At 46.1% G+C, this 16,495-nt stretch overlaps 1 protein-coding gene across 1 annotated transcript; it reads right to left on the reverse strand.

Annotated features, from left to right (window-relative positions):
* Positions 1-2,728: 2,728 nt before the first annotated feature.
* MTG1 (mitochondrial ribosome associated GTPase 1) lies at positions 2,729-16,473 on the reverse strand. Its single transcript, XM_083505501.1, has 11 exons — positions 16,340-16,473; positions 13,614-13,680; positions 12,452-12,554; positions 11,764-11,844; positions 11,446-11,502; positions 9,806-9,896; positions 9,564-9,625; positions 7,061-7,157; positions 5,601-5,682; positions 5,372-5,484; positions 2,729-4,611 (listed from the first exon to the last, which is right to left on the reverse strand). The coding sequence occupies exons 1-11, from the start codon at positions 16,443-16,445 to the stop codon at positions 4,514-4,516; spliced, it is 957 nt and encodes a 318-aa protein (XP_083361627.1). The 5' UTR covers positions 16,446-16,473; the 3' UTR covers positions 2,729-4,513.
* Positions 16,474-16,495: the final 22 nt, after the last annotated feature.

Raw genomic sequence — 16,495 nt, forward strand, 5'->3', positions numbered from 1 at the left:
TTTGCCTGCCTGCCTGCTGTGCGTGGCCAGATTCTTTACCCTCTAGGGGGGGCACTGCCTGCAAGGAGCCTTTACTCTGTCCTCCCCAACCTTTCCCCAATGTTCTCCAATTTTACTGTGGAGCAACTGCTCTGGGTTGTTCCTTTCCCTGATTCGGGCTCGAACATGGATGCTTCCTATAAGGAATGCTGGAATTACAATGGGGGGGGTTGGATGTGCTGTTTGCCAAAAGGTGCTGTATTCGGGTTATCTGAATCTGGTTTCCTTGCACAAGGTATCAAATCGTGTTCCCCACCCTTTTATGGTGCCCAGTCTCTCGGGAGCGATATATTCCTGTGGGAGCCATGTCACTCAGACCAGCACCACGTTTAAAGCCATATCAGTTGCTGTTGTCACCCGGGTTTAGCCAAATTCCTGCCCTGTGCCTGATTCCGAAGGTGCTCAAAAGATTTCCAGATTCCTCCTGTTACTGCCAGATTTCCCAGGAGGGGTTTTCTAAGCATGGTGCTTTACTGTGATGCAGGAAGGAACAGTGCCCTCTCCTTGCGAGGGCGATCAATTGCCTCCAAACCCCATGGGCCCTTCAAACAGATGGGAGTTATTTCATGTGTTAACTTACTGTGACCACCATTGAGTTGCACAGGCTCTGTTAAAGTACTAGGAATGGTTGAAGTAAGTAAGAAAGAAAAAAGGTGCAAAAGATAAGGTAAAGGGACCCCTGACCATTAGGTCCAGTCGTGGCCGACTCTGGGGTTGCGGTGCTCATCTTGCTTTACTGGCCGAGGGAGCCGGCGTACAGCTTCCGGGTCATGTGGCCAGCATGACTAAGCCGCTTCTGGCAAACCAGAGCAGCGCACGGAAACGCCGTTTACCTTCCCGCCGGAGCAGTACCTATTTATCTACTTGCATTCTGACGTGCTTTCGAACTGCTAGGTTGGCAGGAGCAGGGACAGAGCAACGGGAGCTCACCTCGTCGCGGGGATTCGAACCGCCAACCTTCTGATTGGCAAGTCCTAGGCTCTGTGGTTTAAGCCACAGTGCCACCCACGTCCCGTGCAAAAGATAGGTATGTATGCATATTCAACTGCCGTCAAGCAGGGCACACTCAACAACTTCAGACCTATACGTAGCCCTTCCAGAACGTACAGACTAAGAGTGGTTTTCACTATTATGAAAGCGAATAGGAAGGGCAAATACTATGTGCTTCTTGGCATTCCGTATTCACCTTCTCCATAGCCAAAATATGAGAGCTGTCCCATTGCGTACAAGGGAAGGTTAAACACCTATTGGAGATGGAACAGAGGTACATGAACTAGAAGTGTGAACTGCTTGCACCTCCTGCTTGCACCTCTACACTAATATGGCTTTATTAAAGTTCAGGATGATCAGCTATAGCCATCCATGGTGGGGGGGACGGGACACAGGGGAAGGGCTATAGCTCAGAGGCAGGGCTCATGATTTGCATATACAGTGGTACCTTGGTTTACACACTTAATCCGTTCCGGAAGTCCGTTCTTAAACCAAAGTGTTCTTAAACCAAGGCGTGCTTTCCTATAGCAGCTGGGGACTCAATTTACAAATGGAACACACTCGACAGGAAGCGGAACATGTTCTGCCTCCAAGGCAAAGTTCACAAACCAAAACACCTACTTCTGCGTTTGCGGCATTCTTAATCCAAGTTGTTCATAAACTAAGCTGTTTAAACCAAGGTATCACTGTAGAAAGTGACTGCTTCAATCCCTGGAATCTTTAGTTAAAGAGATCTCAGGTAGCAGAGGCAGAGAAAGACTAAGGCTGCTCCCCACCCCCCACCTCCAGAACCAGCAGAAGTTAGACTGCTAGGCAAAATGGACAGATTGTCCGAATTGGTACAAAAAGGCAGTACAAAAAGTTTCAAAGAACTTCAGCTAAAACTAGCTGTATAACAGGAGCTGCGCTTCGGATTAAGCTGCCCAATGAAGTCAGTGGCTCCTTGTCCATTTAAATGCCAATAAAAACCACTCTCTTTCAGCTGTAAGCCAAGTTTACAAATTTAAAAGGAAACTTATTCCATGATGGCAGCATGCTTAGGGTTGAAGTCTTACTGCCAAATCTTAGGGGCCAACTGCAGCAGAATGAATAGCGACACAACTTGTGCCTGGCTAGGAGACATGGCCTGCCTCTCACACGTTCTCCATCACAGCTCCAAGCTGCCGCTGCTCAGCAGTCACTGCCAACACTGGCACCAGTTCAGTCTTCGTTATTTATTTTCCCGTTTTTAGGTTTTCGCTTAGCTCGCAACAAAGAAAACAGTTTTAAAATGTGTGTGCACATTACGCTAAGTCCTTATCAGTCCAGTTCCAACTCTTTGGACCACATTTTGTGCGACAAGTAACTTTTTACAGTAGCTTTTGTAATAAGTCAAACGTGAAGATCCTTCACCTTGATTTTATGACGTTCGGTAAGAAATCTGTGGAGCTAAATAACAAGTACCGTGTGCTGTCTCCGGTGCCTCGGGGGTGGGAGCGAGAAGGGTGCTTCATTCATGAGAGATTCCACACGAGATATTTCCATGTAAGTAGCATGTTTACAAAATTACCTCTTCTGTACTTTGTAATCATGGGTAGCCCTCACCTATACAAAATGTGGGGAAATGGAGAGGCCCAATTCGTGACACTGTGTCTCAACACTCTTTTCTCGTGTTTGAAAGGTGATGTGAAAATAAAAAGAGAATTAATCCATGTTCATGTTCGTTTTGAAATCTTGTATTTTAAGAGCAATGAGCCGCGTAGTTATTTTTACAGCAACGAAGCAAATCACAGAGCACCGCAGACGATGAGAATAATTCGGACAACTTACTGTGTTATTTGTCAGATTACCTGTACACCTGCATAATTTATTCTAAATACAGTGAAATACATTAGGGGGGCAATACCAGGATCTGGGCCTGATAAATGCCCTGATAAATGCCTCAGACATTTGATATAAAAACTGTTAGATAAGAATAGGTCAGTTTTTCGCTACCTGAGCATCTTCAAAATTTAGTTTCAACTCTTGGCTGCTCTTCTATTAAATCCAACGAGGAAGCAATCCTCATGTTGCCTCACAGGTGAACTGCTACGTCCTTAAAACATCTCCTCCCGTCTGCCCCAACGCTATTACTTCCCAAGCGTTGCTTCTGAATGCTTCCATCTTATTTCGACAGGGCCATCAGGGCAGCCCGTAGCCATTACAATGGAAAATCCTTTCATGCTAGACTGGGGGAATAAATAGTTGAGATTCCTTTCTCATCCACATCGGCCCCTAATAAAGCGGAGAAGGAGAAGAAGAAGAGTTTGGATTTGATATCCCGCCTTTCACTCCCTTTAAGGAGTCTCAAAGCGGCTAACATTCTCCTTTCCCTTCCTCCCCCACAACAAACACTCTGTGAGGTGAGTGGGGCTGAGAGACTTCAAAGAAGTGTGACTGGCCCAAGGTCACCCAGCAGCTGCACGTGGAGGAGCGGAGACGCGAACCCGGTTCCCCAGATTACGAGACTACCGCTCTTAACCACTGCACCACACTGGCTCCCAGTGTCAACAAAATTCCAGCAAGGAGGACGAGAGCAGAAGAGCAAAGAAGCTGGAGACAGCAAAGCAAATCAACCTCCCAGACCACTCTAAAGGGAAGATGTTAACCAGCTCAGTCACTCCCGAATTATGGCCAATTTTTCCAGCCTGTGTAAAATGTCCCTTTGCATCAGATCAACTTTGTACAACAGATCTGCCCCAAGACATAGCCAATTCACATTTTAATAATATATTGTAAGAGCAGGCAGGAGGCAACAAAGGCGAGGTGCAGTCCTCGCCGAGAGTAAGGCAGCAGGAGGCAGAAATAACTCCTTTGAACTGGAACTATTTCTTTAAAAATCATTTACTAAAACCACTGTTAGCCACCATTCGGAGACAGCTTACATACATAGTTCAAACAAGTTAAAAATCGACAGAATCTACATCACTTTTTAAAATGGAAGTGGAATGGCAGGATTCTCGTATTATTGCTTAGAAAGCAGAGACAAGCTGAGAATCATTGCCTACCCCATACTGGCGCAGGGAAAGCAGCAAGCAGCAGTGAAAAGCCCCCCGGAAGTAATAATCCCAAGGGTACTCAGAGTCATCAGTTAGCTTAATTCATATGTAACTTGCTGACAAACTGTTCGCACAGACACCGCAACCTGTAACAGGTTCCTTACAATCACTGTGCTTCAAGCTTCTGAAGAAAGGCCTTCCTCTCTCTCAAAATAAAAAACTCGCCCAGCTGCTGCAACCTGGAGAAGGAACAGCAGGTGGGGCAGCGAGGGAAGACGTAAAGAAAAGAGGGAGAAACGTAGCCAGTTATGGCCATTGCTGTCTGCTCCATCCTCATCACAGGGCTCTGCAAAGGAAATAAACCTGCCACTGGCTCCAGGCTTAAGGACGGCACACTGCTGTCCCAGGGAGAATCCTCCAGAACGACCCAGGAGAAAACTTCAGCACCGCCTAGGAAACTGCTGCCCTTAGTCAAGCATGACTTTCCCCAGGAGTCCCTTGCGGAAAGTGTGGATAAACTCGGACGCTGCGGCATTGTAGTTTGGTGCCTTGACGGTCACATTTCCTGCCGGGCAAAAGGATGGAGAAGACCGAATTACAGAACTGTCTGTGCCCATTGTGGCGATTACACAGGGCCCCCGGACGTTTGACGGTCTATTGACCCTGTGTCACCACTGTGATTGCTTTCTTCTTTGCCACCAACCCGTTTCTCCTCATGGGTAATAACGGAGTCCAGGCAGTTGTTAACATTAACAAATAATCAAGTTTATTTATAGGCATGAACAAGCTTATGGTTTCTGTTAATTTTCCTCGGTAGTTTCTTAAACCTAGCTCCTTAACTATCCTATGCGTTCCTAACAACTTCAAACTGATTATTCCAACTATCTATCTGACTCCACCTAACAATTCCTCTCACTCTCTCACCACACAACTCAACCAACCCAGACTTAACCTCCCTCCTCCTTCTTCAACTCTCAACTGACTTTCACACAACTCCCCCTCTAACCCTAACTCCTCCTATCAGTTTCCACTGGCCAATCATATCACACTCATTTTAACCCTTATGACCCACCTAGGAGGCAAACGCCACACCCATCATCACTATGTCGGGAGCAACAGCAGCAGCACACAAAGGCGATCACCAAGCCTCGCCTTCCGAGGTGCAGGACGTCAGGAAATGCCAGCAGACACGGGATCCCGGGTGCTTCTCTACATGTGCTTTACCTCTAGGCTGAACTCTTTCCACCCCAATTTGCAAAACTTCCAGGCGGACACCTTAACACAGCCTAAACAGCTGGTGGCAGGGAGAGGAGGACGAGGCTCACCTGTGCCAGTCAGTACTTTGATTTTTTGAGTCTTGCCCAGGCTCAGAGCAATGCTCTTAAGTAGACTCTCCACGTTATCTGAAGGACCATCCAGCCCATAACGTTCTACGTAACTGCATGGTCAAGGAACAAAAGGAGAGGTTTCTTTTAAAAACAAAAACAAAAAAACCAGGAGACTCCCATATCCAGTGTTTCCAACCCCAACCTGGAATTTAAGGGATTGTCTCACCTGAATTGCTGCTGCTGGTTCAGTGTGTAAAGAAGGTAATCGGCAATGACATCCTCGCCCACCAGGTGATCCTTGATCGCTCCTGGGTGAAAAATGGCCAGAGGGGTTTGTGGCAGAGTTGGGCCGATCTATACCCACCAAGCATCACCCTACGCCAAATGAGCAGCTGGAGATATCGTCAATAAGGCGCTCTAGTGCCTAAGCTGAGCCAGATGTTCATTTGGGCAAGATGCAGCACACCCCAAAACCTGGTTGGACTCGGGTGCCAAACAATGCAGAATCCACGACTCCAAAGAGGTTTAAGTGAGCACGTGATCCCTGCTTGCCCCTACAGCCTTTCAAGCTTCATATTAGTATGGGTCAGGATAAGTAAAGGTAAAGGGACCCCTGACCATTAGGTCTAGTCGTGGCCGACTCTGGGGTTGCAACGCTCATCTCGCTTTATTGGCAAACCAGAGCAGCGCACGGAAACGCCGTTTACCTTCCCGCCAGAGCAGTACCTATTTATCTACTTGCACTTTGACGTGCTTTCGAACTGCTAGGTTGGCAGGAGCTGGGACTGAGCAATGGGAGCTCACCCCGTCGCAGGGATTCGAACCGCCGACCTTCTGATTGGCAAGTCATAGGCTCTGTGGTTTAACCCACAGCACCACCCGCGTCCCTCATGGGTCAGGATACACAGGGCAATATGCAGAGCCATAGGCAAGGAACCAATACAGAAAGATGGTTTAAAGAGCCAGCCCTGGACTTGTGAGCAAGCCTCATAGCTGCAGGTTTGTTATTGTTGTTTTATTATTTGAATTTATATACAGTCCTATACGTGGTGGTCTCAGGGTGGTTCACAGAACAATGTGGAATGATGGAGGGTATGCCTTGCTATTATGCTGTAGCAGCAGATTCCCAGATTGGATCAAAAGCCTAAGAATGCTCTGTATTCTGCAACTTTTAAAAGTACATGTGCTAGCATGACTTCTGCTGGCTTCCACCAGCACAACTCCTTAGTGGAATCTGAGCCAAAGTGCAATGCTTTGTTCAGTAGTGGAGTCAAACAAAAGTAGCAATGCTATTATCACAAATATGATTTCTTTTATAGTCTGTGGGCTAGAAATGTTATAGCAGCCTGAATCATAACATTTTAACATAATTCTTTCAAAAAATATTTCACTCATCACCCCAAAAGATTGAAATATATTCATTTTGCTCCCAAAAGTCCAATTTTTTTTCAGACTCTAAGAAAAAAATTGACTTTTCTGGTTCCCTGGCAATGGATCCTATGTGGCTATTTCCATCCCCTGCCTGAGGCATTGCTTGCTTAGCCAGCAAGGTCAAGAATTCTTCTTGTTGATCCCTTTGAGTTGCTGTTTTACAAAAGCGGTGCGTATCAATTTTATGAAAATAAAATAAAATTGCCTCTCCTACCCAGACCCCATAAGTAGCATATATGCACCGAGTCCTCTTACCGCAGAGCGCTAACTTCAGTCCTGTTTCCACACACCCAATCTGGGGAGACAGCACTCCGGGAGTATCCAGCAAGAACATGATGGGCCTTTCGCTCACCTGAAACATGGAGACATCTAACATCCTTTTGGGAAATGATGCTCTAAGAATACGCTTAAAAAATGGCTACCCAGCTCACTCGCAGTGCTCAAGAACCAGTGCAGCCTTCTCAATAGAGGGGTCCTGCTTGAGGCAAGACCCAGATTCTCTAGAAACATCCAGCCTTGATTACTGTAACAGTTTACACACACACAGTTGCTTTGGGAAACTTCAACTGATTCAGAACACAGCAGCCAGCCAGAGGCTCAGCAATATTGCAGCAATTCTGAAGAATTGTCACGGACTCAAAGTTTGCTGGTGAGCACAATTTAAACTAGTGCTGCTTCTGCCTTATCAATCCCTAAACAATCTGAGATCAGACAATCTGAATGACCAGCTGTAGTAACCGATCTCACCAACTTAGATCTCCAGCTTCCACTGCCCATGGAGGTTAAGTGGGTTACTACAGGGGAAGGGATTTTTTTTTCTTCTATAACTAAGACCCAACTGCAATTCCTTCCCCAAGGGAGATCCACCTGGAATCTTCTCTATTATATTTCAGCTGCCAGGGCTCACTTTGGTGCTGCTGATGCAGCAAAAACCACGTGGAAAGGAGCAGCTAGGAGTTACTGGTCTCTGCGGCTACAGCAGGCGCTGCGATTCTGTGGCCGTTTGACTTCACCCCCCGGAGTGTACTCCATTGTCCCTCGACACAGACAGATGCCAACTACAACTGCCAGAGAAAGTCTGTCCTGTTCATCCCAGCATTTGCTAATTTAAATTTTCTATATACTGTATTTTTCGCCCTAGGGCGCACCTAGTTTTTTTGGGGGGGGGAATAAAGAAAAAAAATTTATTTCCCCCCCAGGCGTGGGGCTGGGGAAGCCTGAGCTTCCCCCAACCCCAACCCCCAGAACAGGCTGCTATCCCCAAGCCTTGGGAGCCCGGCAGGAACTCCCGCTGGGCTCCCCAGGCTTGCGGAGAGCTGCCCGAAGCCCGGGGTGCGCTCCGCTGTGCTCCCCGGGTTTCGGGCTGCAGGCTGCTGTCCGCAAGCCTGGGGAGCCCAGCAGGATGCCAAGGCTTGCGGATAGCTTCCTGAAGCCTGGAGAGCGAGAGGGGTCTGTGCTCACTGACCCCTCTCACTCTCCAGGCTTCAGCGAAAGCCTGCATTCGCCCCTCAGGACGCACACACATTTCCCCTTCATTTTTGGAGGGGAAAAAGTGCGTCCTATAGGGCGAAAAATACAGTAGTTTGGGCTTTGTCTTCTTAGGGTGTTGAAAGGTTTGTGACTCCCAATGTTTTTCTGGAAGCTGTATTATGTAATTGCTTTAAAAAGCCTATTGGTGTGTAATTTTTTTCTGCTGCTGTTTTGTATTTTTAGGAAGTTTATTATTTACTATTGATTTTATATCTCTGCTTTCCTTCTAAGAATCTCAAGGCAGTGTACCTGGGTCAAGTCCCACCCAGCTCCATTTTATCCTCCCAACATCGGGTGAGATAAGTTATGCTGAAAGATAGCAACTTGCCCAGGAGCCAGCTTAGTAAATCTCATGGCCAAGTGGGGATTTGAATCTGGGTCTCCCTAGCTCTAATCTGACACGCTGACCCGTACACAAAAATGACGTGCTGCTTTTCTACTAAAAAATTTAAATTATTATCACCAGCTGCCTCAAGCATTCCCAATTCATGCAAATAGGAAGATGTAACACAGGAAGATGTAACACAGATGTATGGAAGTGAGAGCTGGACCATAAAGAAGGCTGATCGCAGAAGAATTGATGCTTTTGAATTCTGGTGCTGGAGGAGACTCTTAAGAGTCCCATGGACTGCAAGAAGATCAAACCTCTCCATTCTGAAGGAAATCAGCCCTGAGTGCTCACTGGGAGGACAGATCGTGAAGCTGAGGCTCCAATACTTTGGCCACCTCATGAGAAGAGAAGACTCCCTGGAAAAGACCCTGATGTTGGGAAAGATGGAGGGCACAAGGAGAAGGGGACAACAGAGGACGAGATGGTTGGACAGTGTTCTCGAGGCTACCAGCATGAGTTTGACCAAACTGCGGGAGGCAGTGAAAGACAGGAGTGCCTGGCGTGCTCTGGCCCATGGGGTCACAAAGAGTCGGACACGACTAAACAACAACAACACAGGCGCTGTCTGTTGACTTGTATGTTTACATCCGACACAAATCTAACCAGACATAGAACCCACTTCTGCACACTTCGCAGGTCCGGCTTCTGTGAGCACAGAAGTTTTTCCCGCCACTTTGGGAGGCTACATATTCATGGCAACACTACCCAAGAACTGCCATTTATCACTGACGGAATATCCATCTGTGATACATCCTTCACTTTCATATACCCAGAAAAGGAGTCTTGTACTGCAGCCCCCCAGCCACTTCCCAATTTGTGGAAGGCCCGTCGTATTACCTGGATTCTGGTGAGAACTGCTCTGGTAATGCCTGGTGTCCCACCAACCACGGAGGCTTTCCCTTTGGGTTGGGCAGAGGAGAGAGAGAAAAAGGGAAGGGGGAGAGATCAGCAGTTACAGGCAACATACAGAGTAGCTGTCAACAGAATAGGTCCCTAGGGCTTTTGGACCATAACTGTTGCCATGGAATCTGCTCACAGGCACCAGCGCTATTGGTCCAATCTGAAGGAGCAAAACATACCTTTTCTGAGGTGCACCCTTCTCAGAGAATTGATGACTGATGATTTCCCCACATTTGGCACTCCAATGACCATGATGCAGCTCTCTGCGTTCTGGAACCAAGCAGAAAGGCCAGAAGCGGTCTGTAGCCTTGCAAAAATAGCCGACAACAGCTGACAACAGAAGTATATTCATCCACAGAAATAAAGGGCAAACAGCTCAGCCGCCCCACTCCCTATCCCCCACCCCATCTTCCTGCCCCACAGCAGTTGATTGCAGATGTTAATCTCCTGTCCTTATCCTGTGCTCGCAGAAATGGAACCATTATCATTAGGCTACAGTGGTACCTCGGGTTAAGTACTTAATTCGTTCCGGAGGTTAGTTCTTAACCTGAAACTGTTCTTAACCTGAAGCACCACTTTAGCTAATGGGGCCTCCTGCTGCTGCCGCGCCGCCGGAGCACGATTTCTGTTCTCAACCTGAAGCAAAGTTCTTAACCTGAAGCAGTATTTCTGGGTTAGTGGAGTCTGTAACTTGAAGCATATGTCACCTGAAGCGTATGTAACCCGAGGTACCACTGTACAGTGGTGCCTCGCAAGACGAAATTAATTCGTTCCGCAAGTTTTTTCTTCTTGCGAGTTTTTCGTCTTGCGAAGCACGGTTTCCCATAGGAATGCATTGAAAATCAATCAATGCGTTACTATGGAGACCGTCCGGGGACAGAGGGGAAGCGCCGTGCGCCTTCCCCTCTGTCCCCGGACCTGTTTTAAAGCAAGGGAAGGGGCAGCGGGGAGAATCGCTTCTCCCCGTTGCCGCCCCTTGGTTCAAAAGGGGTCCGGGGAGATTGCGGGGCTGGCAACGGGGAGAAGCGATCTTCTCCCCTCCGCCCCTTGCTTCAAAAGAGGTCCGGGGACAGCGGGGAAGACGCGCTGCGCTTCCCCGCTATCCCCGGAGCTTGTGGGGCAAGCTTCGTTTTGCGAAGCAAGCCCATAGGGAAATGTGTCTTGCGAAGCGGCTAAGAAAACGAAAAACTCCTTCGTCTAGCGAGTTTTTTGTCTTCCGAGGCGTTCGTCTTGCGGGGCACCACTGTACTTGTTGGGGGGGGGCTAAAAATGTGTAACGCTGCACAGATGTGGACAGTGGTGGCTGCCTGTCAGGATGAAAGCGGGGGCCTGTTACAGTTTCCATCACTTCCCCCGGAAAAGCTTCCCAGTGCTGCAGAGCGGGGACACCTGAGGCTGCCTCCTCCAGTGATGGGGACAAGCAGCAATTCCTCCTGTGATTTCTCAGGCGGGAGGGGGAAAGGAGGAAAGAAAGGGGGAGGAGAAAGGGGGGATTGCAGGATGGGGGATAGCTTTCTGGATAGAGGCTGTAACTGTTGTCAGAACTCTATAAAATAATGTCAAAAGGTGGGAGGGCAAGCTGTGTTGCATGCTCAGGATTCAATCGAGAGGTTTCACTAATTGGAAATCATTCAGCAAATAATTGCTAGTATCTCCCTACCCCTTGCATGCTCCAGAACAAAAATTGCATTTTCAAAATGCCATGTTAAATATTCTGTATTCAGGTGTGGAATCCCCTTGTGATAATATCAACGGTACGCAGTGCCAGCAACTTTTCTTCAAGGAAAAAAAAGCACTGACTACATACAGTATAACTGACCTCATCCCTCTGGTACCGCGGACTGTTGCTGATCAGTTCTGTGACATGGGGAATAATCTGCAAAGAAATAAAAGAGCAGTTTCAGTGGAACTACTGTTAGGCTACTCTTAGCCCCTAAATGAGGGACCCTAAATGACTGCTGGTCCATGTCTCTCTCTTTTTTTCAATCCCCTAAGTTTATTAAATGTGCTAAGAGACAGGGTCTCACCATTTCAGCCACTAACAAGCACAAGAAAGAAGCTTGATTTTAGGATGTAATACTTCCACTCCTAACCTACCTTAGCAGAATATAACTTTGCCCTGACAGCAAAGTATTACCTTTTGGATATTTTCATCTTTCAGGCAATCCGTGAAGAGGACGTTCCTAAAACCTTGCTGTTCCAAACATTCTAGAATCCTCTATAAACATATAAAGAAGAGATTTATGAAATCAGGGAGCATGAAGAAGATGAGAGTTATTTATACTGTTTATTTATGAAGATCGTGTACCTCGGCTTTATTCACAAAGTAGATACAAGGCAGTTGACAACTTGCATTAGCTCAAAAGAACAGAACAATTTAAAATCCAGTGAAGGAACAGTATAAAACAATACAGCAGAGACAGAAAAAGAAAGGGGGAGAACCGATGCCAAAAAAGAACTTTGAAATGTACCTTTAGCTAGAAAATATCCAATGGAATAAATCAGTTTTAAGTCTTCTCTCAATGCAACTGCAATTGCCTGGGGAAGGTGATTTCATAGACCGGGCACTCTGATGGAGAAAGCCTTTTCTCCAGTCCTCATCTGCTGAACCTCAGTCAGCATGAGACAGCAGGAAGAGTCAGAGAAAATACGAATTTTATTTCTGTCTTGCCTCATGATTCAGAAGGAATCCCAAGACAATTTACGTTAAAAAATAAGTTTCAAGATCCCCAGTTGGAAAACTCATGCTGCTGTTTCTCAGCCTGTCAATTTGTTTGTGGGCTTGTCAAAGTGACAAATATAGAAAGAACCTACTTGGGTCTTACCTGTTTGTGGGATAGGTCTGCCAGATCCATTTTGTTCAACAATAATAAGTGTGGGCGGATACCTAATGCTTCCTGCAACTGAGGGTTCCGGCCTGAGAGTGGGATGTGCATGTGCTAAGGAGCCAAAAAGAGACGAGAAAAACAGCAGCAGCCTAGTGTACATTTAGAAAAACAAAAATCTTTAAAAATCTAACTTACCTTCCTTCCCCTCCCTTCTGCAGTTAATAATTTCATATCCTTTTATTACTGCATATACAATTCAAATACATTTATACATTTTCCCCTTATCCTTTCCTTAGTTATCTCTAACTGCCCATGTTTATATCAATCATATTGTTTACAATACGTCCTCAAATAATCAATAATTTCCCCCCATTCTGTTTTAAAAAGTCTCTCTTCTTCTTGATTTCTTATTCTTCTGGTGAGTTTTACCATTTTTGCATATTCCATTAATTTTAATAGATGAAGACTTTCTTGTTCCAACAGATTTTTGGGAACTGACTTTTAATGAAACGGATGCAGTACTGTTTTCACTGTAATTACCGGTACATACTTGTATGGTTTTAATAGATCTTATATCTAAAAGTCTATTAATGTATCTATCCATCTACCTATAGCTTTAATTCTATAATTCTTTGCTTTTTTATTATTATTTTCCTACATTCTTAGTTTTTCTTATGTTTAGCTGTAAGTCATCATAAGTTTTTCTCAGGGAAAATGGTGGCAGCGGGGGTGGAACAACAACAACAATGGCAACCAGCCAACTGGAATGCCCTCCCATCAGATATCAAGGAAATAAATCGCTATCTGGCTTTTAGAAGACATCTTTCCCTGTTTAGGAAAGTTTTTAATGTTTGAAGTTTTATTCTGTTTTTGATGTTCTGTTGAAAGCTGCCCAGAGTGACTGGGGAAACCCAGCCAGATGGGCGGGGTAGAAATTAATAATAATAATAATAATAATAATAATAATAATAATAATAATATATTGTTGTTGTTGTTGTTATTTTATTATAAATGGAAACAAACCAGCAGATAGTGAAGCTGCATGAAGATTGTTAACTCTGCGAGAGAGTAAAACTGAAGTGCCCAGGAATTCTTTCTAAGGGAAAGGATGCGTTTTAAAGGGTGTGGCTTGTGTGCATGCTGATCTCCACAAAAGGATATGCGGGCATCGTGAACCTCCAGTAAACAGTCGACCACTCGAAGGCGTTTCTGCATATCCTTCAGCCCTACAAAAAAACCAAAGTATTAAACAAAATCGGGAAAAGGACTTTGGTATCAAATTTGAAGAGGCAGATTGGAATAGTCTATGGACAAAACCCCCACTAAAATCAATATCAACCAGTATTTGAGTAAATTCTTTTAAGCTAATACATAGATAGAATTTAACACCCATAATATTCAGCTATATAGACAAAACATCCTCTGCAGGATGCTGGAGAGGGTGGAAGGTAATAGGCATTATTTTTCATATGCAGTGGACATGTGAACTAGTGCAACTGTTTTGGCAAAGGGTATTCGCAGAAATATGCAAAATTACAAGTCAGGTGTACAATGCAACCCATTCCAAGGTTTCTTAACAATTTAAAAAGATATTCATATTAAATTATAGCACAAGGAACTTATTTTTCTTTTGGTAACGGCACAACTGCTCACAGCAAATTAAAAAATGGGGAAAACTTGATCATCTACATATCATATAATGGACAATTGCTTTATCTGAGAAGCTAAGAGATCACACCCCATAGCTGTCAACCTTCCCTTTTTTTGCAGGAAATTCCCTTATTCCAGCGCCGTTTCCCACTGCTATCCCGGATTGTTATATATCCTGTAGACTGTCCCTGGGACAGATGAGGCTGCTGATCCCTTATTTTCGAGGCTGCTGATCCCTTATTTTCAAATCTGAAAGTTGACAGCTATGTCACACCCCCTGAACGATACAACTGATATGGCCGATTTTGCTAATATAAGACGTATCCAAATGAATACTCTGATGACTGACGCCCACCAACTATGCATATAGCTCTAGGAGAGGGGTGAAACCAACTGTTTGGATAATGTTATGCTTATATCCAATTTCTTCAAAATTAATAAAAATTCGAAGGCAAGAAGATGTGCAGGCACAAGTACAATTCCAGCAGCAGGAGAGCAGAGCTCACCCCATCAGCTCTGTTGCTACAGGCCAGGCCACCTCCTCTCTCCTTCGGCTATCACCCTGGGGGCAACTGTTCTACCAGACTCCCTATCGGGAGAGACAATAAGCAGAAGGCTCACTCCATCAACTTTTCTGGAGGGCCCAGCTCCAAGAGGCACCTCATGCTCCTGAACCTTGCCAGTTGGTCCACGAAGGTACAGCTGTCAGTGGGTTTTGATTTTCCTCCTCCCTTTTTTCCTTGTGTGCTGTGCATGTGCGCATGTGATTTTAGATTTTAAGCCTGCAGTCTGGGAGTGTCTTGTTCTGGAAGCCTTTACAGCAGGAAAAGAGGGTTTTGTTTTTTTAACCAAATAAACAAACGAATGTCTCCCTGCTTATTTAACTTACATGCAGAATTCATCATGCGAAAGGCTGGCCTGGATGAATCCCTAGCCGGAATTAAGATTGCTGGAAGAAATATCAACAACCTCAGATATGCAGATGACACAAAATTGATGGCAGAAAGTGAGGAGGAATTAAAGAACCTTTTAATGAGGGTGAAAGAGGAGAGCGCAAAATATGGTTTGAAGCTCAACATCAAAAAAACGAAGATCATGGCCACTGGTCCCATCACCTCCTGGCAAATAGAAGGGGAAGAAATGGAGGCAGTGAGAGATTTTACTTTCTTGGGCTCCATGATCACTGCAGATGGTGACAGCAGCCACAAAATAAAAAGACGCCTGCTTCTTGGGAGAAAAGCAATGACAAACATAGACAGCATCTTAAAAAGCAGAGACATCACCTTGCCAACAAAGGTCCGTATAGTTAAAGCTATGATTTTCCCAGTAGTGATGTATGGAAGTGAGAGCTGGACCATAAAGAAGGCTGATCGCCGAAGAATTGATGCTTTTGAATTAGGTCAGTATACCACTAGTGGTACCTCGGGTTACATACGCTTCAGGTTACAGACTCCCCTAACCCAAAAATAGTGCTTCAGGTTAAGAACTTTGCTTCAGGATGAGAACAGAAATCGTGCTCCAGCAGCGTGGCGGCAGCAGGCGCCCTATTAGCTAAAATGGTGCTTCAGGTTAAGAACAGTTTCAGGTTAAGAAAGGCCCTCCGGAACGAATTAAGTACTTAACCTGAGGTACCACTGTAGTTAAAGCTATGGTTTTCCCAGTAGTGATGTATGGAAGTGAGAGCTGGACCATAAAGAAGGCTGATCGCTGAAGAATTGATGCTTTTGAATTATGGTGCTGGAGGAGACTCTTGAGAGTCCCATGGACTGCAAGAAGATCAAACCTCTCCATTCTGAAGGAAATCAGCCCCGAGTGCTCACTGGAAGGACAGATCCTGAAGCTGAGGCTCCAATACTTTGGCCACCTCATGAGAAGAGAAGACTCCCTGGAAAAGACCCTGATGTTGGGAAAGATGGAGGACACAAGGAGAAGGGGACAACAGAGGATGAGATGGTTGGACAGTGTTCTCGAAGCTACCAGCATGAGTTTGATCAAACTGCGGGAGGCAGTGGAAGACAGGAGTGCCTGGCGTGCTCTGGTCCATGGGGTCAGGAAGAGGCGGACACCAAAACAAATATTCAAGCAAACAAGCCCTCCTGGCTCAGAAGGGCTTTGAGCCACGCCACAGAGACGCCTCGGCCTAGAGAGGCCACGGCCCTGGTTTCTACCGGAAGTCCAGCCTGCGCGCTATTTTTGCCCCCGCTCCCCACCCGAGTGGTCACCGGCCCAACGTGCCTCTCGCCATGTGCCCGGGGAACCAGTGGGCCACATCCCGGCCGCCGCAGTCGAACCGCTCCCGCCAGCCTCGGAGCTGCGCCCGCAAGAGAGACGTGAGTCGCATGCCTGCCTCTTTCGGCCTCTCTCGGCAACTGCCTGTCAGGCGGCTATACG

The sequence above is a fragment of the Podarcis liolepis genome (genome assembly GCF_965112155.1).
Source record: "Podarcis liolepis genome assembly, chromosome: 5".
NCBI classification, from domain to species: Eukaryota; Metazoa; Chordata; class Lepidosauria; order Squamata; family Lacertidae; genus Podarcis; species Podarcis liolepis.